At 45.7% G+C, this 27,952-nt stretch overlaps 1 protein-coding gene across 1 annotated transcript; it reads right to left on the bottom strand.

The window, feature by feature from the left end:
• Nucleotides 1-3: 3 nt before the first annotated feature.
• On the bottom strand, nt 4-24,114 carry wrap73 (WD repeat containing, antisense to TP73). Its single transcript, XM_062540512.1, has 13 exons — nt 23,980-24,114; nt 23,180-23,273; nt 22,903-23,055; nt 22,180-22,296; nt 12,615-12,687; nt 11,243-11,346; nt 10,001-10,087; nt 7,758-7,892; nt 7,100-7,177; nt 6,828-6,930; nt 3,477-3,602; nt 2,375-2,566; nt 4-531 (listed from the first exon to the last, which is right to left on the bottom strand). The coding sequence occupies exons 2-13, from the start codon at nt 23,246-23,248 to the stop codon at nt 422-424; spliced, it is 1,347 nt and encodes a 448-aa protein (XP_062396496.1). The 5' UTR covers nt 23,249-23,273; nt 23,980-24,114; the 3' UTR covers nt 4-421.
• Nucleotides 24,115-27,952: the final 3,838 nt, after the last annotated feature.

The following is a 27,952-nucleotide window of genomic DNA, read 5'->3' as shown; positions in this document are numbered from 1 at the left end:
AACACATTATAAACTACAAATTTTATTCAAAAATAACTTTTCTACAAAATATTTGCACTCAATTTACAAAGGATCATCATATAAAACTATAAAACATGATCCAGAGGTCTCTTAAAACACACAAAAATAAATAGATACAAAATTTGGACAGACACTCATGGAACCATGGTCCTACCATGCCTTCCACTGAAATGTTCTAGAAGGAGCTTATTTGGGGGTCACTGTGGAATGTCCTGGAAGATTCCAATAGTCGGAATTACACAAGTGCTAGGTCTCATTGGAACACAGAACCAATGGTGCCGTGTTCTGAACGGAGGGTTGGGGCTGCAGTCCAAAACAGCAGCATCCCCACCAGTGAAAGAAAAAGTAAACAGAAGAGAGAGAGAGAGAATAATGGCTAAAGGAGAAGTGTTGATTCCACTCAGGACTCCTGCTCTGTCTCCATGTAGCATAGACACAGCTGATCCTTCCCAATCAGGATCAGGGAGTCTCCACTGCAGTGCCACAGCAAGGACAGCACCTGGAAACAACCTGACACACACACACATAAACACACACAAACACACACAATATATACAGAGTGCAAGTTAGGTAGTGATCACACTGATCAGCAAAAAAAAAAAAGCAGGCTTATGGCTGCTGCTTTATTTCCAGTCTGATCACCGCCTAAAATTGCTGTATAGTGTACTGCAACAGAAGGCCCTTCGGCGAAAAGTTATCTAATGTGTGACCCTCACTCTATGTTTTTTATATTACTGTGTGTGTGTGTGTGTGTGTCAGGCTTGTGCAAAATTCAGAATTGAATTGAGAATGACTTCAAATCAATTCATATACATAATTATAAAGGGTACACTGCAAATTATTTGATTCTTATCAAGATAAAAAATTGATTAGAAGTGTTATTGTTTGAAGAGTGAATTTCTTACTTTACGTAAGTGTTCAACTTTACACTATCTTAAATCAAGCACATCTTTTTTTGTCTCAAGTAGGCATGAAATCTTAAAATGAGGTAAATACTGTTAAAATTAGATCTTTTACATCTCTCCCTCAAATTCTCATCAAAATAAAGCTTGTTTTAATATTCAGTAACAAGAAAATTTGACTTAATTTAAGATAACATTTAAGATTTAAGATATCATCTTAAAAACAGCAGTTTATGCTTATAACAATTTCTGTACCAACTTTAAATATACGTAATCTAGATTTGTCACAAGCTGTGGCGCAACAGGTTACAGCATTAGTACCATGTACTCATCCATGTACCCACGGGGACCCGGTTCGAATCTCACCTGCGGTCTTATCCCAATCTCTCCCCAACTCTTTCACTCACCTACTCGCTTCCTGTCTATCTTCATTGTACTATCTGAATAAAGGCAAAAAGTCCAGAAAATATACTTCCAAAAAAAAAAGGAATATAATCTGAGGCTGTTTAAATTTAAGGAACCTCATTTTACAACCAGCATTTTATGCTTATATAAAGTATATTTTACTTATTTGGGGGATGTAAAAATTATATTTATAAGTAATCTTGAAACCAGCAATTTCAGCTTACGTTACGTTTCCAAATACCTCTGTAGACATGCTTATTTCTAGATTTTTTATTTATCTTAATTCACAAAATCTTGCCAAGTGAAATTATCTTGCTGCATGGAGAAAATTTCACTTGTTTTGAGTACCTTTTACCTCAGATTTAGTGTTTTTATCTTGTTTTTAGACACCCTTTTTTGCAGTGTTTAACAATTAAGTTTCACAAAATATGTCAGATAGGATCTCAACAAACACACAATTTATAATTGAAAACAGTAATCAATTACATTTCCAATGTCATTTTCCCTGAACTGAAAGTATGTGAGATTCAACACATTCTTCCTGTTATGTGACTGTGAATTTGTTTTGAATTGCGATGAATTGAATTCCACTTCCTGTCATTCCAATTCCAATTCAAATTCAACTTCCTGTGGGGTGGGGCCAATTCAATTCAAATTCCAACTCATGAATTGAATGGAGGCAAATTCTAAAATTCGGAATTGTGCACAAGCCTGGTGTGTGTGTGTGTGTGTGTTTATTAGCTACCCTACCAACGGGGGGCGGAGCCATGGAGGCAAGGGGATAGACGTGTTTGGCGTGAGCTCCAGAAACTTCCATCTAAAACCTCTTTTTTGGGGCACTTAATGTTTATATATCAAACCCATTGACTTGAACTTGGTTCGAATAGGACACTATGAAAGGAAAAAGCTACCCTACCAACAAGGGCCCCTGGTAGAGTTTGCTCCCAGCCTGCAGGGGAACACAAGAAGTGTGTGTGTGTGTGGTGTGTGTGTGTGTGTGTGTGTGTGTGTGTGTGTGTGTGTGTGTGTGTGTGTACTCGTCTCACCTTCCACAGGTACCCTGACGGACACACACCCGGCGGGGGACCACAGGTAGAGTTTGCTGTTGGCGGTGCAGACGGCCAGGCGGGGGCGCCGGGGGTCCCAGACGAAGCAGCGCACCACCGACGCCTGCTCCAGCACCGCCTGCAGCCCCACACGCTGCATGTCCCACACCCACACACACGTGGGCATGTTATCTGGGGGACAAACACACACACGCACACGCACACACACACACACAGTAAATTCTTTCAATTGCAACCCGTAAAAAGGTGATCAAGATCATCCCAATACGTATACGCTGATACACTGATACACTTAAGCTAAATTTCACTGATGTTAAATGTCTTGGGATGTCTTGATAGATAGATGACAGTTTATTGATTTGCTAAGACATCTGTGGTAGATGATGTTTATGTTTTCATTTATAGTAAGCAATATGTGACATGTGTTAGGTCCTGGAGGTGAGTGCAAGTAAATGTGATCTGTGCTGGGAGAGTGGTGGACTGGGGATGGGGGATGAGGGGTGTAGGGTGTGTGTGTGGGGGGGGGGGGGGTAAGAGTGCGGGGGCATTGTGGCCTGGCACTACGTAGCACCCTGTGGAGCTCAGGGCACCAGAAGTCTTAAGCCCGACTCGGCAGGCCGTCTGTGCCCTCGCCCCCGCTCCCCGCGGTGCCAACTGGACCAGGGGGCACATTCCTGTGGCGCTGAGCTGCACTGCACGCAGGCAGATGGGGAACACAGGCACTGCGCCACCTACTGGTCACGGCTCAGCTCTGTGACCACAATCAAAACCAGCCTCTTGTGTCCACTACTACAGGTACAAGACGTGTGATGAGGTAAATGAGCGAACATGTCGTGAGGTAACGTAACGTAAAAGGTAAATAAGCTTTCGTTTTTCACTACTGCCAGGTAAAAGTGTGTTGGGAGGTAAAAACACCCAGGGGCTGCAATTCTGGTTGACCTGAGCCCCAACTCTTCAAATCTGAATGACTGGTTTAGTTAAGACTTCAGTGTCGAGAAGTGTTTGACTTGTCTTGGATCTTGTTATTCTGAAGGCTGCGGACGTTTTAAGGAAACTAGGGTCAAAAAGCCAAAAGCCTCACCATTCTTGGTGGCAAGGTAGCGGTTGTCGGCAGAGAAGGACAGAGACGAGATGCCCACTTTGGGGTTGGCTCGGTCGGTGTCGGGCTGGACGGTGGGCACCTGGACTGGCAGCTGGCAGATCTCATCTGGAGAAAAAAAGCGACAGAGAGAGAGAGATAGAGAGAGAGAAATGGAGGGAAAGAGAGATAAAGGAGGTTCATTCATAATTCCTGATGAGTCCCTGTCACTGTCTCTGGCAAGCGTGCAGCAGGCCTGCAGCCAACCACATGAGACAGCTGTGCCATAAGCAGACATCCGGGACAGGCTAGGGTTAACGGCCACACCACACACCATGGTGGGCGCAAGGGTGTGTGTGTGTGTGTGTGTGTGTGTGTGTGTCAAGGGGAGGACTGAGTGTCATGGACTGAGTGTCAGGACTGAGTGCATGTGTGTCTATGTATTTATGCAAGTATCTGTGTGTGTGCATGTGAAAGAGAAGAGTCTGTATGTGCATGTGTGTAGATATGAGTAGCTGTGTACTGTATGTGCGCCTGTGTGTATGTGTGTGTGTGTGTAATACAAGTGCATCCGTCTGTATGTACATGTACATGGTGTTCATGTATAGTAGCTGTGTGTGTGTGTGTGTCTGTGTGTGTGTGTGTGTGTGTGTGTGTGTGTGTGTGTGTGTGTGTGTGTGTGTGTGTGTGTGTGTGTGTGTCCATAAAAATAGCTGTGTGGTCAGTGGTGCTGAGTGGGACCCTTAAGAACTCTCACTATGCCCATGCTTCCACCACAGCCATGAGACTGTCTAGACACCCAAGCAGGTAATACTAGCATGCACTGCACACACACATTCACACACAAATACACACTCACGCACACAAACACAAACACACACACACACACACACACACACACACACACACACACACACACACACACACACACACACACACACACACACACACCTTCACTGACACCCACACACACACACACACACACTCAAGACACACGGCCAGATGCCCGTGAAGACTGAGACGCACGAACAGCAGAGCTGTGGCCCACTGCGGGGGGGCATTCCCAGTCCAGCGGTATGCTGGCGGACTTTACGATCGTCTGCGTGCTCCTGTGTCTACACGCTGACGACACACGCAAGCGACCGAGCGATTCGGAGCACGGCGGGGCCTAAAAGCAGACAGTGACTCCTTACAGACAGAGTGCACTTTTATAGGGCACAAGTACTCCGCCCCCCCCTCCTCCCCCAGAGACCAACACACCACACCCCATCCTCAGCTGTCCAGCAGGGACGGGACGTCATGGGGATCCTGCCCAGAGACACCCCGAGCTCGGAGTGGACATTGCCCAGAGTGGGCGGTGGGCAGCTACCACAGCAATGGAAGGAGTGGAGAGGATGTTGGCGACATTCTGCAACTCCATGATTGTTATTACCAAAGATTCTAGATCTTTGAGCTATTACCACAAATTCTGATAAGTGTGCAGACCCACCGGTACAACCTTGCCAGGTGTGTACACTGACCCTTCCCACTTGGGCCTGCCCATCTCAACAGGTGGACTGAAACACAGATGTGGCGAGTGCTTACTTTTTGCTCTTACTTTTTGACAGGCTTTGGTTCAGCCAGTCAGACTTTTTTTTTTAAGTATATATTTTTTGGCCTTTTTGCCTTTATTCAAATAGGACAGTGAAGATAGACAGGAGGTGAGAGGAAGAGAGAGATGGGGTGGGACCGGGATATGACCGAGATATGACCGCAGGTCGGATTCGAACCTGGGTCCCCATGGGCACTTGGACCCAGTGGTATGAGCACTGTAGCCTGTTGCGCCACAGCGCCTCCCCACACCAGTCAGAGTTTTTGATGTGTGTATCCAAAGCCTTGGCCTTAGACATGCTACACTTGCAGTACAGTTTTACCACCATACTGATGTTTTTCTACATCCTTGACATGGAGCCTCCCCTTCATGTTACTCATGTTCAGATCCAAGTGTGGGTTACAACATCTTATGCCTGAAATAGAGTTAATAATTAAGGAAGGATAAGACATTGATCGTGCACCACAAATATGTCCATCAAGTTAATCTGCTTCCTGTACCAGTGCCTGGCTTGGAACATAGGAATTCCGTTTTGTAATTCTGTGGTGGTTACCGAGACGGCAGTCGACTGAGAACCAGGTGTGGCCCGGATTGGCCGCGACTCCGGAGCCAGCCACCTGCTCTGTGTGATGGGACACGACGGACAGAAGAGAGAGGCTCACATTAACTAAAGGGGATCTGAGTCACACTTCCGCTGTGTGTGTGTGTGTGTGTGTGTGTGTGTGTGTGTGAGCAAGAGAGAGCTCTACACTTGCTTTGTCCGCGTAAGAGGGGGACACTTGTTTGGAGTGTTTGGCTGTGTTGTAGGGTCCCGCTTCCTGACCAGGGGAATTCCACACACATGCTGTGTGAATGCCTGTGTGCACATGCTTGGCTCAGGAACTGAGACATGTCTGTCTGTCTGTCTGTCTGTCTGTCTGTCCGTGTGTGGGAGAGACTGAGTGGCACTGTAGGTGGAGGATGGTCCAACAGTTGCTCTGTGTGGATGATATCATCATAATAATAATAAGGGGAACACGTCTTACCTCCAGCATTTCCTGTTTTTGCATTTCAAGTATTTACGAGCGTGTGTGTGTGTGTGTGTGTGTGTGTGTGTGTGTGTGTGTGTGTGTGTGTGTTTGCGGAAAGGGAACAAACGTCCCATTGCTCTGGAGTTCCACCAGATGAGAGAGACACTTACATTACGCTCAACAGTTGGCTTTTGGGGAGAGATTGTGACGTGTCAGTCACTCCGTCTAAAATAAGTGGCCCTGGTCTCATGAGTTTGAGAAACCCGCAATAGCAGGGAGCTCACATCTGTACAGGGAGTTAAGCTGAGACAGAGAGACTGGGATCACTGAATGTTAAGGATACTCTGCTCTAGGAGATTATCCATAGGGAGTTCAGGGCACTTCACACAAAGAACAATAACTATAAACAAATATCACTCTCATTAATATGAATGACAACGCTCACACATAAATCATAATGACATAAAGATTGAATGTTGGGGATCACTTTCAGACCGATTTTGAGAACGATTAAAAAGCTAACACATCACATTTTAGCCATCACATTCATTAACACGAGGAGAGACTTTCCCCATCGTCGGTCAGTGTGGACGCTTTTATCGTTATGGTTATAGTTATCTTTGTCCTTCTTGGTGTGAATGCCTCTTTAAGCTGAGACAGAAAGACTGGACTGAATCTTAAGGAGAGACTCTGCTCCAGGAGTTCCTCCATAGGGATGAAGGTGTGAGTGGACTACTCTGGACGCAGACTCACATTTGCTCTGGGAGTTGAAGACGCTGCTGCCCATACTGAGCTGCTGCAGGGACAGGTCATCGGACGCTATCGTCAGCCGCTTCTCCACCTCACGATACACCACCTACAACACACACACACAAGATGGGTGTATTTGTGCATTTGGGTGCAAAAAAGGGTGTAATTTTCCTGACTGAGTACAATTATCAACAGCCTTTTCACACTACACCTTTAACAATTTCGATTTACATATACTGTACATCTACATCACACTAGTGATCATAACAACATACTGCTTTGGTATTGTTGATGGTGGCTGGGTGCTCAAACTCAACAATCTTCTTCCAAGTAATGTGATTTAGGATCCGGACCTAGACACACACACACAGTAAATAATTCAGTATACAAACACAGTAAAAACAAAGCAATGATCACACAGATGTTACTGCAACAATGGTGCGGTATTTAAATGTGACATTTACACACATATAGACATATACCTACACTTGTCAAATACAAGCCCCATTTACATGGACCATTTTTTTGTCATTCCGACTGAAAATCTGTGCCACCTGTTTACATGGAATAAATTCTATTACGATCAGATCAGGTGTTCACAAGCGCTCTAGAATCTTTGATCGGAATAGCCGTTGCTGGTTTGCTTTTGCTGGAGAAACTATATCAGGCAACCGATTGACGATACACATGGCTGTTCAATTGGAATAACAACAGAAACACCACTGCTTTCATTTTGATTAAAATTCTAGTTGAATCTAGTTTTATTCCGATCAATGTGTTTATGTGTGTCATTTTTATTCAAATTGAGCCATATTAAAACTGTCCATGGAACTGGGGCTACAGAGATGCACACCCATTGTGATATATGGTCACTCATTCACCCAGGTGAATACACACAGACACACACAGAGACAGACACAGACACACACACACCTTCTCATCATAGCTGCCGATGGCCAGGAATTGGCTACTGGGGCTCCAGGCGATGGACTTGATGCCCAGAGACCACTCGTATGCACTGTAGGTGGACAGCAGACGGCCGTCCAGAGAGTACAGCAGCACCTTATACTGGAGATAACACGCACACGCACAAGCACACGCACACAGCGGAGATTAAGGTGCCGTGTCCACCAAACACATTTTTTACAGCCAGAGCGCCCTCAACCTCCTTTTCTCGGCGCTTCGATAAGTGTTTATTGTTGCTAAGTTACCAAAACCAGAGACGGTTTATAACGAGAAGTGACATTGACGAGCCCGGCGCTGTTCTAAAAGTGTAACAGATTTCAACTTCAGCGCTCTGAGCGCTGCGGTAAAAAACGGTCAGCACCGAGAGCTTTTTTCCTCCGAGGGCGCTCAGCGCTGTGAACGCTGAGCTACATAGACTTTATATTGAAAATTGTCGCCGTCGGCGCAAAAAAACGCGTTTGGTGGACACAGCACCTAAATTGGAGTTCTCACATTGGGTAAAAAAAATAACATATGTGACCCCTCACATTACATTACATTTGGCTGAGGCTTTTTAGCCAAAGCAATTTACAACATGGACATGGACATTGGACAACATGGACAACATGCAATTCTAACAACAATTCTAGGAACATTTTAAAAGATAGAGTGCAGTAAGAGGGAAGAAAATAGAAAGTGACATACCCTACAAAATCAGTTGTCCTCGAATAGGAGATAATCATTTTGACTTGATTAAAAACACTAAAAGGAATCATTTAATTGAATGATATTTTTACCACATGAAAGAGTACATTGTATTATGTATTAGAAACTCCAAACAGTACGTTTTGAGCAATATTTACAATTATTTTGTGGCTGCTCAAAATGTGTCCCACATTTTCGTCACCACCGTCAGATATTCATAAAAGGCAATAAAATCAGGCAACTACAAGGTCAACTACATTCTTGAGGACCTCATTTTCAAACCTTCAGCCGTACTGCATGCTTTAAGATCACTCAAGCTCCCATTAGTTTGCTATTTTCTCTTAAAGTTGTTCATATTTTTGGACACTGCTACTGTCACAACCATAACATGTCAACACCGTCTCTTTTGTATACAAAATATTAGATTAGATTATAAAATAAATGTATTTTTAAGAAGAGGTTTGAAGTAGCCAGCAATAGGATGCAAACAGGGTGGATAATGTGAACAATTCATACATATCATGTGAAAGAGTAGATTTTTGTCACCACCGTCAGATGTCACCACCGTCAGGTTTTCTGCTTAACGATGGTGAAAAAAGCCTCCAAATGGTCCTCAACGGAGGCTTTTTGGACCAAATAGTTAAATAAAGTTGTCAAGCAAGACTTGAGTGGTATTCATTTTGGAATTTTACGTTGTAATGAAATCACTGTCAACACCGTCAGATTAGTGTCACACCGTCAGATTCATTTTTATTTGTTTTAAATAAATATGCTCACAATATGTTTCTTCAGTGGTGTAGTTATTAAAGTAATAGTCTGTTTTAATTCCAAAATATGGTTGTTGGATTAAAAAAGCATACTTTTTCTATTTAGGCCTAAAAAAACGTTGTGTAAGTACTGGAAAAATGCCTATTTTATGAAAAAAATACAAAAAGGGGAGGTTGCACCGGTACATTGCTGAACAGCTAAGACCTTGGTCTATAATGACATACCTTCAGATTTTGTAATTTAACTAACTTTTTTTTTCAAAATTAAAACCTGTTTTAGGCAAATTCTCAAGAATCAGTGAAAAAATAATGACATTTAAAAAGGTAGAGTGCAGTAGGACTACGTAAGTGCATCAATGAGTGCAATTGTGCGGAGGAGGAATGCGGCTGGGAATGACTGCCTCCTTCTTGTCCCAGTCAAGGTTGCCATGATCAGAAGTTTTTTTGAAGTTGGAGAGAGATGTCCCTACTGTAGTAGGAAATGGCAGTGCATTCCACCAACGAGGAACAGCAGATGAAAAAAGTTTGGATTGGCCTGAGCGTGCTGGTGGAAGTCGTGTACTGTAGTAGCATATGCCTGTATGATCAAGTAGTACACCTGTATGTTCAAGTAGGTGGGAGCAGAGCTGGAGAGTACTTTGTAGGCAAGCGTTAGAGTGTTGGATTTGATGCGGGCGGCCAACGGTAGCCAGTGTAGCTGGATGAGCAATAAGGCGACATGTGCCCTTGTGGGTTGGTTGCAGACCAAATGTGCCTCACCTCCAAGCAGGTGTCCCATACAGCCAGCACACAACCGTTTGGAGACCACTCCACCCCAGCCAGGTCCTGAGTCTCCGTCTCAAAGTGCTGAAACACACACACACACAAAGTAGGTTTTTTTTCTCTTAGTGACAGTTTTCCACAGAAGTGTGGCATCACATACTAAAGGTTGGCCACAGATGAAACTGAGATTGAGTGAGTCTAGTAACTTAGCGCGCTCTCTTTCTCTCACACACACACACACACACACACACACACACAGCAGAGAGATGAGCCGGGCAGGCTGACAGTCATGGTTACGGACTGATTTACTCCCTGATGATTTAGTGTGCGGGAGATTTTCACATTAGACCACGTGTCACCGTCTCAAACTACACACACACACACACACACACACACACACAGATCACTTACACACAGCTCACACAAGGCCCCGCCCACTCATTAACTCTCCTGAGAAATAACAGCCATTTGCTCAGTAGGTCTTCAGAGGCCAGAAAGTGTGTGTGAAAGTGTGTTTGTGTCTCTCTCTCTCTGTGTGTATGTGTGTGTAAGGGAATTCTACTGTGGTCCAGTGTTTCTAAGGAACTCGCTAACAGTGGTATACTTTTGTGTGTGTGTGTGTGTGTGTGTGTGTGTGTGTGTGTGTGTGTGTGTGTGTGTGTGTGTGTGTGTGTGTGTATCTGTGAGTGTTACAGGGAGGCTACACCAGGCATGTAACTGAAGCGTTCCATTCACGTTGCGTCTACTGCAACAATTAGCTTCCACTATAATCAATGAAGTAGCTACACCAGACATGAGAGCGGTGCACACATTGGAAAAAATAGACCAGTCTTCTAAAATGTGTTTTACGTGTTGTGAACGGAGCGCTTCAGTTACGCTCCTGGTGTAGCTTCCCTGTTAGTGTGATTGTGTGTGTGTGTGTGTGTGTGTGTGTGTGTGTGTACACAGTATGTGTGTATACAGTATGTACAGCTCTGAAAAAAAAATGAAGAGACAACTGCAACATTTTTCAGATGTCATCCTAATATTGCTGAATGACATTCGAATGAGTCGTATTCAAATCTACAGTGGTGTCTTAATTCTGAATATGACCATCAACCTCATTCAAGTGTCACTCAGCAACCATAGGATGACATCAGAAAAATGTGCAGTGGTCTCTTCATATTTTACCAGAGCTGTATGTCAACATGATTGTACATCTGTGAGTGTTAAGAGTGTGTGTGTGTGTGTTGCTCTCACCCTCAGGAGATGCCAGTCATTGCAGACAAACACACTGATGTAGTCTTTGCAGTCTCGCCTCTCGGCTAAGGCCATATAGCGCCCGTCTGTGCTGAAGTCCATCCCTTAAATCACACAAACACATTTAGGTTAGCGCACCGAGAGGGAGCAGGCTCACTCTGCCACCTAGATCCCTGGACACTATTACACTGGAAACAGAAACAAGTGGAGTTCTCACTCTGGACTGTTGCGGTCATTTCCTGTGTATTAGACACATTGTGTATAAGCCGCAGGACAGTGTTTTATGCCAGTTAAAAGAAACAAAAGCACATTAATACCGTATTAACTGCCACCATGTATTAACATCATAGCTGAAGAAATGTAGCAAAATCCATGTGTAAGCTGCAGCTAATAGTTGGGAAATTACGGTAGATTTAATTTCCCTTTGAAAGAATATTACAAGGCATCTTATGAAACATTTTGCTTGGGTTTCTGGAATCACATGTTCCATCTGGAATTCTAGATGTGGTACGGAATGGATCCGTGCCCTTGGAAGAGCCAGTGAGGCTGCCTGAGAAACGATCATACCGTATGTTTGCAATTTCTGCATTCATGTATCCACATATCAACTGACTGAACGCTCAGGTGTTCTTCAATACGTCGTCTCTGCCTGCTAGCTTTCAGAAGCGCGTCCATCAGAGACAGATTTATAGAGGAATCCCATGACCGTTTCACCTTATTTCATATCGCCTGTCTCACTTCAGAGAACACAGCACACACACGTACGCTATCAGGTGGCTCCAGCCGAGAAGGCCAGGAGACGTCTGAGCCGCGCTGACCGCCAGTGACCAGCGTCTGCCGGCCGTAAGTCAGCAGCACGGCGACAGCAGGGCTATGTCCAGAATGTGCCATTTACTGTGGGACAGTGCAGCTGACAGCACAGACACATAGTTGGCTGCGCACTGGTTGCCATGTCACTGAAGTAAGTGTGTGTGTGTGTGTTTGGGCGCGCGTGTGTGTGTCGGGACGTGAGAGATTCACGAGCACCTGGGGTCAACGAGGCGCTGTCCTCAAGTCTCTTTTTATCTGAGCGAAATCAACACCGACGCCACTCACACGCATACACACACACTTTCATCATCAGTCTTCCTCAAAGATCTCTCTCTCCCTTACACGCACATCATGAAATTTGGACTTACAAACACCTCACACACACACATGTGCAAATACAAGTGCATGCAAACACACAAGCACACATACAAGCACACGGGCACACACACGCACATTGTTGTCATCTTCTTCAGCAGGCAAACACACACACACACAGAGAAACAGACACATGTTTACACACAAACATACATACATACACACACACACACGCTATTTGCCTTACCTTTCTGACAGGCTTTGGGATACTTGATGTAGGACACTGATTTGTTGCACAGGGACCAGACAGTGACCCGCAGCTGTAAGAGACAAACAAACACACTGACCATCACTCACTCTATCCACATCTCAAGTATTCCAGCCATCTCCGCTGCCACTCAAAACGGAGCCTTGTCCGTAAGCACGGACAGCAGCAGGCCCTAGGACCCTGGGGGTATGTTGTGTTTCAACAGAGGCCTATTAATAAGATCTCAATCAGCCGGAGCATAATGAGGCCAGTGAGACCATGCAGTCGCCCAGATCACCCCTCACCCAGCAGGCCAGGGGGGTATTCCAAGTACGTGGTTTAGTGATAAACCTGGGTGGCTAAGTTCACTCAGAGTAAGTGGTAGACCTCCTACTACAAGAGCCCAATGGCACTGTTTTGTTAGGTGAATGGCGAATGGCAAATTTGTTAAGGTGTTTACCACTAACTCTAAATTAACTTACCCAGGTTTGTCACCATGTACTAATCCCACTGCCCAGCACTCAGACTGGGGCAGGACGCTCTTACGTACCTGTTTTCATCACCTGGTTTCACAAGCACAGCCCCAAATCCTACTTTATTTTATTATCAGAAATTCTTCATCTTAGTTTAATCCAAAATGTATTCAGGAATAATCTGAGCCATTCCTTTTGCTAAGCGTGTACAACAATCTCCTCACTCCAACATGTACAGGACGAATCACATCAGGGATAAAACTGACTTCATGATATGAGCTTCCAAGCAAAGAATGTATGGTAGGTGTTGAAGGAGGCACAGTTTATCCTCCTGGAGGATGACACTCAACTCTCTTCTCCCCATCCAAAGATCTGTCCTATATCTAAACTACACCCATGCAGCTGGGCGAGGACTTGGGCGCTAAGACCTGCACGCTCAGCGGGGGGCAGCGGCAGCTGGACGGTCTCGAGTGTTCTCCGATGGCCCTCGAACCCCAAGGAGACGTGCTGAAAGCCTGGAGGGCAGCCATGATGGATTGAGGGACTTGCGGTGCGGGTGCTGAGGCTGAGGTTTCACAAGAGCGCCCACCGCGCCCCAGCCCCAACCCCCAACCCCGACCCAGCGGCTCTCTCTAGGCCTAATCCATCCGCCCACTGGCCTCCCCCCTCTCCCTCTCCACGGCCCCCGGCAGGGCCCAGCGGAGGGTTACGCAGCAGCCAGCTATGCCAACCTCCACGCCCTCACACCCCGTGCCCACAAATCCACACCCGAACCCCCGCCATAAGAAGTCTTGGCTCCTGCTCCAGGGGCTGGCGTGTTGCTACATAAACAACGATCAAAATATTAGACGCTGTCGTGCCGTGTCCAGCATCCAGTCTGCAAGAGGGAGAGCAAGAGAGAGAGAGAGAGAGAGAGAGAGAGAGAGAGAGAAAAAAAGAAAGGAAGAGGGAGAGAGAAAGATAGAGAGAAAAAGAGAGAGAGAGAAAGAGAAAGAGAAAGGAAGAGGGAGAGAGAGAAAGAGATAGAGAGAAAAAGAAAGAGAGAGAGAGAGCGAGCACCGAACCAGCTGTGAGGTGAGCCGTTGCTGTGGCCACTGGAACCTGACCCGGCCCGAACTAAACCACATTAAACCAGCCCTCGGGCCGACACGAAATAAACAGATGTACCAATTAAAACCTAGAGGCATGGAGATACACACTTCAGCAGGGGCTTACACACACACACACACACACACACACACACACACGGGCTACGGGCTACTGCACTCACACACGCATGCCTCCTCGGCCATTTACAAGTGGGGAGCAAGTGAATGCGCGATCATCTTACGCAGTTATTACCCCTCTCTGCGATTAAAAATAGAGGAAATTGATATCTCAACAATAGCTTTACTCCCAATTTCACAAACATTCACACCTCCGGGACCAAAAGCCGCGTGGGACGAGGAGGTGGAAGTTTGTTTGTGACGTCCGATCGTTTTCCCCATTAGAGTCGGAATCACGGACTCTCTTAAGTACCATAATGTCAGCAGGGGCTGAATGTGTGACGGTCGACGCCAAACTATTTTCAGGTCACAATTACTCCGTAGGCTAACAGGATAATTAGTTTATAGGACAACCAGCCGCTCTGCCACACCACAACTGTATGCCCACAACATGGAGGCTAAAAGAGTGATGGGATGACACACGAGACAGAGGGAGAGACATAGAGAGGGAGAGAAGGAGAGAGAGAGAGAGGGTCCTGCCAGAGACCTGTCACCTCGCTTTAACAAGACCCACAGCCGTCGCACTCTCAAGGCAGTGGACCAGGGTGTGGTCTGGACACAAACATACACACACGCACACACACACACGCAGTAGAGTAGAGGCATGAGACATACACAAATACGTACACTACTCACAAACACACACACCTCGCCAGTCCAGCATGAGCGGACACGCACACAACAAACATCAACTAGGCCAGAAAACAAGACAATGACCAAGATAGAGGGACGAAGGCAACAAGCTACATCTTGCCCTCTGACTGCCATCCCAAAAGGTTGCAAGACACACTGAACCCACTCACCCAGACAAGCAGACATGCCATTGGCCAACACACCGCTCTCAGAATCGCCCACAGGCCACACAGGCATAACACCACTATGTGTGTGTGTGTGTGTGTGTGTGTGGTGTTTATCAGCTCTCTTCATCGTTATCTTGTGACAGCAATCAGAGGTCATATGTGTGACTACACATCCAAGGTAATGTGCACTTCCACTCCTAATAATGGCTTCAAACTCATTTAGGTGAGAAACTGACTTTCAAACTGAGAAAACCATCTCTGATATTGCTGATGCGGGCCTCAAACGCCTGGTGACACACTTTGTAACTTTGCTGCAGCCTACAGGAGTAAGACCTTATAAGGGTGTGATCAGAAAGGACGTGCTTTGTAAAATGTAACCGTTTCATAAAAACATGGGTGCTATCCGCTATCAGTTGAACTTTTTCCATTCGAGGCATTCAGGGCACCTCTGCAAACATGCAAGGGACTCTGGGCTCATGAGCAATGCGCAAAACGCTCACTGCCACACAAAACAACTTAAAAACAGGCGGATCTCATTACAAAAACCACATCCTGTCTGATCAAGGCCCAAGACCATTTTTGATGCACTGGGTACCACCACCAACATCTTATATTGTGTTGCTTTAAAAGTCCTGCTTCAAATCAGGAGAGTGAATGGACCAAGGGACAGATGGACAGAGAGACAGTGGAAGTGATGGCTTGCCTTGGAGTCAGTCCAAATTCTAAAGCCAAAATAGATGTCAACGTCGGACACTGGTATTTCACACAGGTAAAATCTAAACGGCCATCCATGCGTAGGAAACGATAACAGGGATCAGTATACGCTCCATATAGTAAATGTGGTCAGGTTGTGGACTGTGAAAACAACCCAGCAATATTTTAATGGCAGTCCAAAGATTATTTAAAGTAGAGACTGTAAACAATACCACGAATGGCAGGCAACAAGCTCTCCTTAAGCCTGGCTTGTGGTACATTCAAGGCCATTATTTTTTATTTTACTGCAGCGGTAAACCAATCTATTTGTGTGTGTGTGTGTGTGTGTGTGTGTGTGTGTGTGTGTGTGTGTGTGTGTGTATGTGTGCACATACTACAGTCTTATCGTGCTGGGAAGTGAAGTGCTGTGAAATGCGGAGCTGAAACGTCTTTGTGCTTCAGGCCAACACCACAGCGATGTTTCACTAAAGAAATACGGCCCTCCACAGGTGACAAAGTCCAGCGTCCACAAAAACCAACGTGTCAATGTAACTGATCCCAACGGCCACTGTGAGGCCTTGGCAGTAGGATATTAATGTATCTGTCTGTCTGTCTGTCTGTCTGTGTGTGTGTGTGTGTGTGTGTGTGTGTGTTTGTGTGTGTGTGTGTTACTTTCACCTTACAGGCCATTCATAGCTCATAAAATCACCCTCTTCCATTGGCGTCATGGCATACAGAAAAACAAATCACCTAATCATTTGTATAGGCAGAGTGGACCGTTCTCCCATTGTAGGCCTGTTCATTTATAAGCTTTGTGCGCTTGTACATGGTGGCTTTATTTTCTGGTAATAGAATGTACAAAATCTTGATTCTAACAGACAAACTAACAATTTCCACATCTTCACCCCAAAAATACACTTTTGTAAAGGTACTACTTAAAAGAATGCCTGTCCATTTACAGTACAAGTATCTTTGGACTATATTGTCAGTTAAATGAATTCAGTTCAGAGTCATTTCTGAAACAGTCAGACTGGTGTGACTTGTAAGGCTGGGGATCCCGAACACATTGCCCACCACAACAATGGCATTATAATATAGTGATTGGAATTAAGCAGGAGGCCGTAGTCTACACTGATTTAAGGACAGCTATGTGGCATTGTTAGGCACAACAGGAAAGCGGAAAGCCTAAAACCCCCCTTAGCTTTACAATCAATAATTGTGGAACAGGTGATTTTATGAAGAATAATTATTTCTTAATGTGGGATTTTTTTCCTTCTAAATAAATGCACTTGTATTAAAGGTTGGATTTTACGCTTTTTTTCATTGTGGTCCTATATTATTTGGGAAAAAAAATGAATTTATTAGAAGCTAAAGAATACATCTTAACCAGGGGTGCCAATAATTGTGGAGGGCGCTGTATGCATGTAACCAGCTCTGTAAAGGTCCTTAAAATGAGACCGCTCCCTGCTGTAGCACTGACAGTCACAGTGTATCTATCTCACACACACACACGCTATACACACACACAGTCATACGCACCCCACACACACACCCCTGAGCCCCTCTCCAGGCCGACACCTGATGGGTGTCAGCTGCTCTGGACCCCTGGGGGGTTCTGTCTGCACCCCTGGCTGGATGTGGGGGGGTTCCAGCTGTGCCAGGCCATTACATCCCCAAAAATCCCCATCCGACACACCCCCACACTCACTCAGTCACTCACTCACACATTTCCACTCACACATCTCCATTCCATGGAAACAGAATCAATAGAACCCAAAGCATGTGTTGGCCTGGTGCCTGCTGTGGAGTCTCTGGACACATGGACAGTTTTGAAAGATGAGCAGAGAGGAGAGAAAGAAGAGAGAAAGAGTGAAGAGAAGAGGAGGAGATGAAAGAAGAGAAGAGAAGATTTAAGAGCGGAGAGGAAAGCAGGTAAGAGAAGTTGAGATGATACGATGCCATGCGAGGAGACCAGAGGAGACAAGATGACACGAGGAGGAGGTGGGAGGAGGAGGAGGAGGAGGAGGAGGAGGAGTCCAGATGAAATCAGAGGGAGGGGAGGAAAGAAAGCCAGGATGAGATGAGAGGAGGTGAGGAGTGAGGAGGAGAGAAGTCCGTGAAGGAAAAAAGAGGGGGAGAATCGGCGGAGGGAGAGAGAGGAGAGGATGGAGGCATGAGTGGCATTGCTGTAACTCTAGCCCTGCTGTGGAGCGCGGGCAGGAGAGAGCACAGCAGGTGAGCTATGCCCACTCCCTGTGTGCTGGCATCTGAATGGGCACCACGCCGGGTAAACCTAGACGCTGGAACAGACGCCATGCACGCCCAGAGTGGCAGACACACACTTACACTCACTCACACACACACACACACACACACACACACACACACACACACACACACACACACACACACACACACACACACACACACACACACACACACACACACACACACACACACACACACACACACACACACACACACACACACACACACACACACACACACACACACACACACACACACACACACCACCTGAGCAGGTCAGCTGAAGGGTCGACCACGGTGACAGCTGCAATTCAGTGAGATGGGAAAGTAAACACCCTTCCACAACCACATCATCATAATCACCATCATCATCATCATCATCTTCTTCTTCTTCATCACCCTCATCACGATCTTAGGATTCCTGAAGGATTCCTCTGTTCATTTACAATGCATTTGGTTTATGCAGCGTCCCTGCACTGCCTACTTTAGGGACCTAAACAACACTGAGTGAGTGAGTGTCTAGACTGAGGGCTGAGACCTTCTTTTCCAGTTTAAAACACCTTTCTACACAGAGACAGAGAAAGGGAGAGGGAGATAGTGTGAGTGTGAGAGACTAAGAGTGTGTGTGATACTGATAGTGTGTGTGTGTGTGTGAGAGAGAGAGAGAGAGAGAGAGAGAGAGAGAGAGATGAAACCCCTCTGACCTCATTTGCGCAGTGGTGTGGCCCGACGACACCGAGGGCCTACTGAGAGAGACAGCGGAAGGCAGCGATGCGGCCGCGCAGCCGCCGGGGAATCTTTACATAGACCTGTCTGTCAGCAGGGGATTAGGCCTCCTCGCTCCACGGCCCCGAAACCCTTCCACCAGCCCGGTCCACTCCACTCCGCACGATCCCCCGACTCTCCAGTTACACGCCGCATAATGCCCAGACGCGCTCCGACGCACTCCTCCACCCAGATGCCCCCATCCCTTCCCACCATCCACCCTCCACCCTCCACACGTCTTCTCAGACAGCAGCCAGAGGTGATGGATTGTCCCTGTCCCAACGATAAAAACTCTAGAAGCTGCTGACCAGCACAGATTTGTAACAGCCACGTAGGCCGAATGCTAAGCGTTAGCGAGTGTGCGGGATTTTAGGGGGGGTGCTACACACACACGCACACATACACAAACACACACACACTTCTGGTGCCATCCCAGCTATGCTCCATGCTTCAGCGTCGGCGGTGTAGAGTTCAGTGCCGCCCTTGAGCGCCATTCTGGAACATTCTTAATCATCACTCACTCCTGGTGCGGATTAGACTGATGGCGCGGGGACATAGTGCCGGCCCGGCGGCGGTGGAAGCGGGTCCGCGGGGGAAGGCCGGCCCGGGGCTGGAACGGCTCCAGAATGCTCTCGGGCCTCTGGTGGCAGCCTATAAAAACCCCATCAGCCATCTCAAACATCGGACGCTAATCTGCCTGGTTTGGGGCTCCATTAAATGGCTATGTTAAACACATTGCAAATGGTGTCAGCTTATCCTTAATATTGCCGCGCAGCTCGCTGTCGAGTGCCGGGCTTAGCTGGGGAAGCATGCGCGCGTGTGCCTGAGTGTGTGTGTGAGAAAGAGAGAGACGGAGGCCAAGGCCGGCCTGATACTTACAGCCTTTTGCTGACTGTGCTTCTGTGGTCAGCTCTGTTCGGAGTTAACATATCTGTAGAGATTATTTCAAATCCCAAGCCCCACTCCAATGGCATTGTCAGCTGTGGGAGGGCCAGGGGATATATTGTGATTGTGCTCCCGGTGTCACATCTCACAGGCATGTGCATGTGCATTTACATACAAACACATACACACACACACACACCACACAGCGCGCACACACACACACACACCAAGGGGGGCCTATAGTGAGTCTGGATTCGACCGAGAACAAGCAAACACACTCGAACAGCAATAACACGGGGCAGCTGTTCCCTAAACAAGTTAATTTAGCATCCTGTTTACGAGGGCAGTGAAACCGTAGTCCAGCTCTCTCCCTGTCTGAGGCGGCCATAATGAAATACTGGAGGAGGGTGAAGGTGAGGTCAGTCTCTTGGAGAAGGGGCCCCCTCTACCACCGCCACTCCTCCAGGACCCACACACCCCCCCCCCAACCCACCCCCACCCCCAAGCCCACCCCCAAGCTTGACCTGAGGCCCTCGTACTGGGCACCCTGCGAAGAGAATGTGCCCAGAGCGCATTAGAAACCGCAGGTACCCGCTTATCTGGGCTGCTGTTTAGCAACCAGGGGATGGAATTGCCATGGAGACAGGCCCCTGCCCACCCTGGTCCACGTGGCTGGAGTGTTGAGAATGTGTGTGTGTGTGTGTGTGTGTGTGTGTGTGTGTGTGTGTGTGTGTGTGTGTGTGTGTGTGTGTGTGTGTGTGTGTGTGTGTGTGTGTGTGTGTGTGTGTGTGTGTGTGTGTGTGTGTGTGGAGGGTGTTTTTTTAATAACTGGAAATTAGGCATTAACACGCACAAAGGTAGGCTGAAAACATAAACATTCCACATTCCACTCTCGACCAATCTAACTGTACTTTTTCTGAAGCCCATGGGGGTTCGGTATGGCATTACTACAGTCCTGTTCTTTGGCTGTGATAATTGCACCACTCTCTCTCTCTCTGACAAACAGACACACAGACACATACACACACACACACACCTCATTCCCAGACACAGTTGTGCTGTGTTTCAGCACCTGTCACTAGTCAAGAGGAGTCGGGTTCAGATGCCAGCCAACCCCAGCAATGGAACAAGGTCCAGAGTGTGTGTACGTATGTGTGTGTGTGTGTGTGTGTGTGCTAGGGAGTGAGAGAGTTGGGTGGTGCAATCCAAACAGACAGACAGCAAGCATACGGCCTTGTGCCCCCCCGCCACCAGGCCCCCACCAACTTAGTCATATAATACACCCTCTACACGGCAGACAAATGCCTTTTTCCACACGTACAGGCACAGATGTGTGTGAGTGTGTGTCTGTGTGTGTGTGTGTGTGTGTGTGTGTGTGTGTGTGTGTGTGTGTGTGTGTGTGTGTGTGTGTGTGTTTAACAGGCAGAGCTTGCATGAAGTAGTTCATCACTCGGGCATTTTTCCTGCTGGGCGTTTCAGACGGGGCTTTCCCCTCGGTGCGTGTTTGCATGGCGAGAATATCCAAGAGCATAATATCAGATACCAGTGGAACAGAGTGGGTGTATGTACGTGTGTGTGTGTGTGTGTGTGTGTGTGTTCTTCTCAGAACTCGAAATGGATACGTTCAGATACAATACAGTTCACCAATTGTTCGTTCACGTCAACTCCAGTGTGACAATTTTTGACATATGTACTTCATAAAAAAAACGTCTTCTGCTGAAGGCATGGATCTGCAACAGAAGACCTATAAAGTCTGTATGAGGCTCAACTGAGATGCTGTACTGAATAACATGGGCACGGACACAGCAAAAGCAACTACTGACCTGGAAGCCCCTCATCCTTAGGAATCATGGCAGCTTCAAGCCCCACAGGTAAGCCTGGATTAGGTAGGGTACACCTGGGTTTGTGCTACAGTGAATCTTCTGCAAGTGTTGTCTAAGATGTGTATTTTCTTTGTTTCAATGAGGATAACAATATGCAAATATATGGCACCAGCTGAGGTGTCAGCCAGGGAGACAGAGGCAGATGTTTCTGGGTTTTGAAAAGGCACAAACAGCTGTTGAGTTTCAAAGTGTGGAACTTACACTTCACAAGAGATCAGAGATAAGGTGAACCAGCAGCTACCTTCCCTCTCGCCCTCAGTCTGTCCCTACTCCTCTCTCTCTAGGTGAATCTTGCCCACGACATTGCTACTGCAGTGCTGAGTATGGCCACTAGAGGGTTAAGAGGGAGCTGAGACACTGCTGTGGAGCTATTTTCAGCACTTTACTAACGGGCAGCAACAGTTGACACGGGCCAACCACGGACAGGGGCCTGGGGTGAGGTTTTGGGACGGGGGGTTGGGATGGGGTAAGGGTGGGTTTTTCTGAGGGAGGGGCAAGCCAGTCGCCGAACGGCCCCTCCCTCGCACACTTACGTGGAACTCTGTGGTGTTGAGGATGTGGCGACCATCGGGGCTCCAGCGCGAGGACAGCAGACCGATCGAGCCCTCGTCGATCTTGCAGTGCCAGTCCGGCTGCTCCAGAGACCACACCTGAGCACAGTGGACGAGAAGAGGCGCCACCCGTCAGAGAAAGCAACACACACCTGCTGGACTCTGTGATACTGTGTGTGAGTGAGTGTGTGAGTGTGAGTGTGTGTGTGTGTGAGAGAGAGAGAGACTGAGTGTGCTGGTCTAAAACCCTAAGCCATTCTCATCCTCCTGCCACACTATGAAAGACTGGCGATGGCTTCCACTGCAGCGGTAAGCTACTCCTTAGCTTCACTTTGCGACTGACTCACTCACTGTTGAAAGTTTCCCTCGTTTATTTATTTGTAACATTGTACAACTGTACACCAAAACAAATGACTTTTAGAAATCTAAAAAAAATTAAACATGGGCATAAATAATATACATATATGGAAACTTGCTTAGGACTTAACCAAACAAACTTTGGAAGAATCTGACAGGTTGATGCCTACAGGAACACCCACATCATATCATATCCCATTCCTCTACATCTGCTGTTTTTCTTTGTTGGGAAATAGAACCTCTGAACATAAGTACTAGTGCTTTGAACCCAAACAGTATCTCACTACTGGTGGTCTTACTTAAGAGAGAGATGTGAGGTGGTCGAGGATGTGACAGATCTGAGCATACCTGGACAAGTCCTCGCTTGTACATGGCACAGAGGATGAAGAGAGAGTCGGAGGACCACTCCATGTGAACCACCTGGTCTAGGCAGGTGTACAGCTGCAGGATCTGTAGGGTGTTGACGTCCCTGATGACCAGTCGGTACTGCACGCAGGTCGCCTGTGCGTATGGCAACGTCACGGGAAGCAAATGAGAAGCGGCAAGTTGATAAGGGTACTATGACTTCTCCAAATATGCCCATTTTAAGACGACTTAACCAGAAATGCAGCACGAGGAGGCTTACCAAGTATTTGCCATCGGGAGAGACGCGGCATAGTTGGTTGGTCTGCTTGAAGACCTCCGAGAAATTCATGGTCGAAAAGCTCACCTCCAAAAGGCTTTCCAGGGTAAAGACACAAATGTGATCATCAATGCTGTTATAGCCTACTGTAATGTCAAAATGACATCTGAAATAAATAGTGAAAAAATCCATACAGCATTGCAACTATGAACGCTAGATGGGGCGGTGTGTCAATAATGTCAACGTATGGTGGCTGCTAGTGTTGACAACACTGACTCAAAGTAATGCAAGTTTGCTACAACGCTCGAGACTAACTAACAATGCACTACATGGAGGTTACCTTAATAAATCTTTCAAGAGTTTATGTTAAACACCACGTTAGATTAACAGCTCTCTAGATAACGCTAGCCAACGTTAAGGGTAGTTGGTAAAGTTCAATACGCAAAATTAGCAAACGAGCTACGTTCGATATGCTAATGTTGTGTCTCATTCGATTCCTAGCAACGTGGAGCAACAGTTAGCTAAAGGCACACCTAACTATGAACAATTTCCATTATCAGCCTTGAGCCTTTACGGACTGTAAGATTTTAAATCCAAAGAAGTTCCAGATAACAGCATGCAAGCTGTCCGAAATCGAGAAAGACCACTACTACGAAGTGGAAAGCTAAGTTAGCTTGATAGCTCTATCGTTGACAGCAGTGATTACCACATAAAGTTTAATCTCTCGCACGATAACCAGAAACAACAGAATTATGTTTGGCGACTCAGCAATCCACCTAAAACAGAATTCAATGGAAACCCACCCGGTGTTAAGAGGATTTCTCACACAGATAGATCATCTGGAGGCAAATTAAACGGATTCGAAACATCCAGGGATACTTTGTTTGGGAAGCGAGGTAGCTATGCTACGTCACTGATTGGTGGTCTTTCATCCAATCAGAGGCCTCGACTGTTAACCATCGCTGAACCATGATTTTATGAGTTGGTCACTGTAAATAGAAAATATACCAATCGTGTTATTAAAAAATTTAACAAGGATTGAAATTAACACCCCTTTGTTAAATTGTCATATTGACATATATTACATCTGGTTAAGGTTATTTTGCCTTGTTCTGTGAAAGATTTGGTAAAAATGACTCGGGTCTCCCTCATCATGGACTAAACTGACTATTCCAGACATTGCACTATGTTTGCATTATCTATCAGGTTAATGCATGCCTTGTCTACATTGATTTAATATGTTTGTCTCATTGACAGCATATCTACCCCCTAGTGAGTCGATACAATGTTTCCCGCTCCTGTGCGCTCAAACGGCGGCTAACGCCTCCTCCTGTCACCCCTAATTCCCACAACCCACCCCTCCGGCTCTGCACAATCTCATAGTCAAAAAAGTATTTTAAGCTGCATTATCAGAAAATTCAGACAGCTTATGACAACTTAATTTTCCTTCATACGTTCTTGATTTCTGTTTTTCGTGAAATTGTTGGCTATTAGGCTACTTTGACAGCTTGGTCCATATGGCTTGATCAGGATCTGTGCTTAGCCTTCTTTCGCCTTCAAATGTCTAGTAGCATAGGATAATATAGGCTAATGTTTGGATATCATCTCTGACTTGCTGATTACTCTTGGATATATCGGCTGGGGGAAGTAGCCTAAACACAACCGAATTCTGGTAGGTAAATATGGCGTGTCTTAATTGTATTCGACTGACTTCACGTCGACTTGACAACTTAACTGATTGATTCTCTGCATACCTTCTCTGGTAGACTTTATTTAACATAGTTAATGTAGCCTACTTGTTACTTGCTTGAAGGTAGGCTACTAGGCTACTCACATTTTAATGTCCTACGATTTGTGTACCAATAAGTGAATACATGAACAGGGTAACTGATATAAGCAGCTTACGAGCATCTTGACTTATCCCACATTGTCGCTCAAATTTCATTTTCCAGCGATAGCATTCTTAAATCAAATTGGGTTGTCGTACCAAACGCTCTCTTTAAATGTCGATTCCCAAGCAGTCGCCCAATTAATAGGTTTAGAATTCTGAAATCAGGCCCGTTTAATATGATGAAACTAAGCTACAATGTCAATAGCTGACATCCTTCAAGATGTTTTTGTTTATGTGTCAAAGAAAATCAATTTGCCCTTAAACTGGACAAAGTTCAGCGCGATATGAATTCGTCAAAGTGGTCCCCAATTGCTCAAAGTGATAAGAGAGAAACATGAAAAATGAAAAATTGCATGATTGCAAAATAACATTTAAGTTGGCTATAAGCATAAGATTATTAGCTTTAATTGAAATTGTGCATATTATTATTATTATTATTATTATTATTATTATTATTATTACTATTATTATTATTATTATTATTATTATTATTATTAGTGTAGGCTTAACTCCTGTTTGCTGTGCTGAAGCCTACATAGCCTACCGGTCAATGTTTTTCGGCCAAATTTCATAAACAACACATTTAGTAAGTCTAGTCTATCAGATTGAATAGAATGTTGTCGTTTATTTCTGGAATATGAAAATCGCCTTGGCCTGTTTTCTGAAAGATTCATCATAACCAGTGCGGCTGTGCGCACATCATTAGTCCTCTGATGGCAATATAGGCTATGTGTAATTCTTACGGGACAATAATGCCTAACGGGACGAACCACTGACACCGCCGTTGTTAGGATGCGTCATTTTCCAAGACATGAAAATGATGGACTGGAAATAAAAAATCATAAAGCTGTGGGAGAACATAAGTGGTCTTCCACAGTTAATTTAGTATGTTTCCTCCTTCTGAAGTTTTGTAACCTATTTCTCATCAGTAGAAATGTTCTTCTGAACCGTGAGTGAGGGATGCCCCTGACTGACTATGACTGACAGTGTTTTATATTCTACTGTTAGGCCTACAGCAGGCAAACAACCTACAGCCTATACAAACACTAGACTTAAATTCAATTCACTGGTTTCATTCCCCAGTTGCCCTGTTAATTGTGCTGGCACAATGTTCTCATGGTGGTAGGCCTTATGTATCACGGGAATTTAGCAGTCTAATTTATCCACAGCTCGTCTCTGGAAAATCCACATGGACGAAATACTGGCGCCGTGCGCATATTTACTAGGCATATAGAATTTTGTATCGCAGGGTTTAGAAATGTGTATTTATGTAGTTCTTTATTTTAAATGTATGTTATTTGTGAGCATTTACAATATTTAAATAATCCTAAAAGAACGTTGTGCCATGTCTGAGAGTAAGAGTTTTTATTCTGTCAAATATTTTGCAATATTTCATTTGGATTGTACTCTGTGGGCACCAAACCTTTGCCACAGTTTTCAAAGCGACGGCGTCGTTGCTGAGGAGATATGTAAGAGTAAATACACCTCACACACCTCTCCCAGGGGCGTGCGCAACCACCAAAGCAGTTTTGAGAAGAGTAACTTTTTGTGAAAACCTTTTGCCATTTCATTTCCACCGGAAACGCTAGATTAAAACAACGCGCCGTAGATATCTTAATAATCAGTACTTGGTTCATTTTGGCTTAGGAAGTCAGTTTCTCGTCAGACGCTATGGAGACGCTCTCGCAAACGACGGGGTTCAATAAAACCTGTTGCCTGGGCTAAAACAAAGAATGATTCATTTTTGTAGTTTATCCGTATCAACTACTGCAAGAGACGTCCAGTCGACTTCAAAGGGTAGGCCAAGTTGTAGGTTAATGAAAAGGTGATTTTAAAATGACATAAAACAAATGTTTGTTCAACCCGCCTGATTTAATAAGATTGACACAAATAATGAAGCACGACCCAGATCAGTTTCCCTATTATGGGAATTCTTACACTCAATTTGAAATGCTCAGTTTGTTTTTGTTTTGATCAAGCTTTTCTGTTGATAGCGCATAGTCCTCATAGCAACAGAGCAACAGTGGCTGCGCTTTATTTGCGCACGTGTCTAAAGTGATTGCAAATCATATTCATCTTGGACCGACTACACATAATCTATAATCTTACATGTAAAATATCTTCAATTTCAATTTGTGACGGCAATTGCTCACAGCAATGCATCGCAGGGACTTTTCCCCACCTGCATTCCATGCTCTGTCAATGTGCGCAATAGGGGGAGTGACTAATAGGAACGCTCCTTAGAGATTTGGTTGTTGGTCTGTCATGGAAAATACATGACTGAGTAGCTAACAAACTAACAATTCACTTTAAACAGATCAGCACTAGAGTGTTTTTCGTATGTGAAGGCATTATCCATCGACACTGGCACCATTTTACCTCCGTCCTTACGCTGTGTGTGTGCGCGCGCGCGCGTGCGCATCTATGGGTATATGAACTTGTGACTGAGTGACTGTGTGTGTGTGTGTGTGTGTGTGTGTGTGTGTGTGTGTGTGTGTGTGTGTGTGTGTGTGTTTGTTGTCTTGTCTGTGTCTGGCTCCTGCCGTGATATTCTTGTCCTGTATGAGAACAGAGCTCTCTGATCCAGACTGTTCAGTGAGCCTCCGAAGGGCTGTCTAGCCCAGTATGCACCTTTAGGCTGCTCGGGTCTCTGGGGAAGGACGGGGCAGGTTAGGGCTTGCACTCGCAGCATCTCTGGGGCTGCTCATTGAATCTCTGCCTGATTGGACCAGCAGCAGTAGCTTTAGATGCTAGGAGCTGTCCTTCGGACCATGCAAACATGGAGCAATGGAATTGCAAGAGTTCAGGACATTTAACTGGAGAGAAACTAAATGGACTGTTCTATAATACTGACTGTGCTACACTGATAATTGTGTTGTATTCCA

This window comes from Sardina pilchardus, chromosome 7, assembly GCF_963854185.1.
Source record: "Sardina pilchardus chromosome 7, fSarPil1.1, whole genome shotgun sequence".
NCBI lineage: Eukaryota > Metazoa > Chordata > Actinopteri > Clupeiformes > Clupeidae > Sardina > Sardina pilchardus.
This window is presented reverse-complemented; position numbering and strand designations above follow the sequence as displayed.

What these genes read in the sequence shown, in the direction of transcription:
- wrap73 (XM_062540512.1), bottom strand. Translation starts at nt 23,248, where the DNA reads ATGAATTTCTCGGAGGTCTTCAAGCAGACCAACCAACTATGCCGCGTC. An exon ending in TCCCAAAGCCTGTCAGAAAG is followed by an intron (nt 11,347 to 12,614) that starts GTAAGGCAAATA and finishes GTGTGATTTAAG; the next exon opens with GGATGGACTTCAGCACAGAC. An exon ending in ATGACTGGCATCTCCTGAGG is followed by an intron (nt 10,088 to 11,242) that starts GTGAGAGCAACA and finishes TGTGTGTTTCAG; the next exon opens with CACTTTGAGACGGAGACTCA.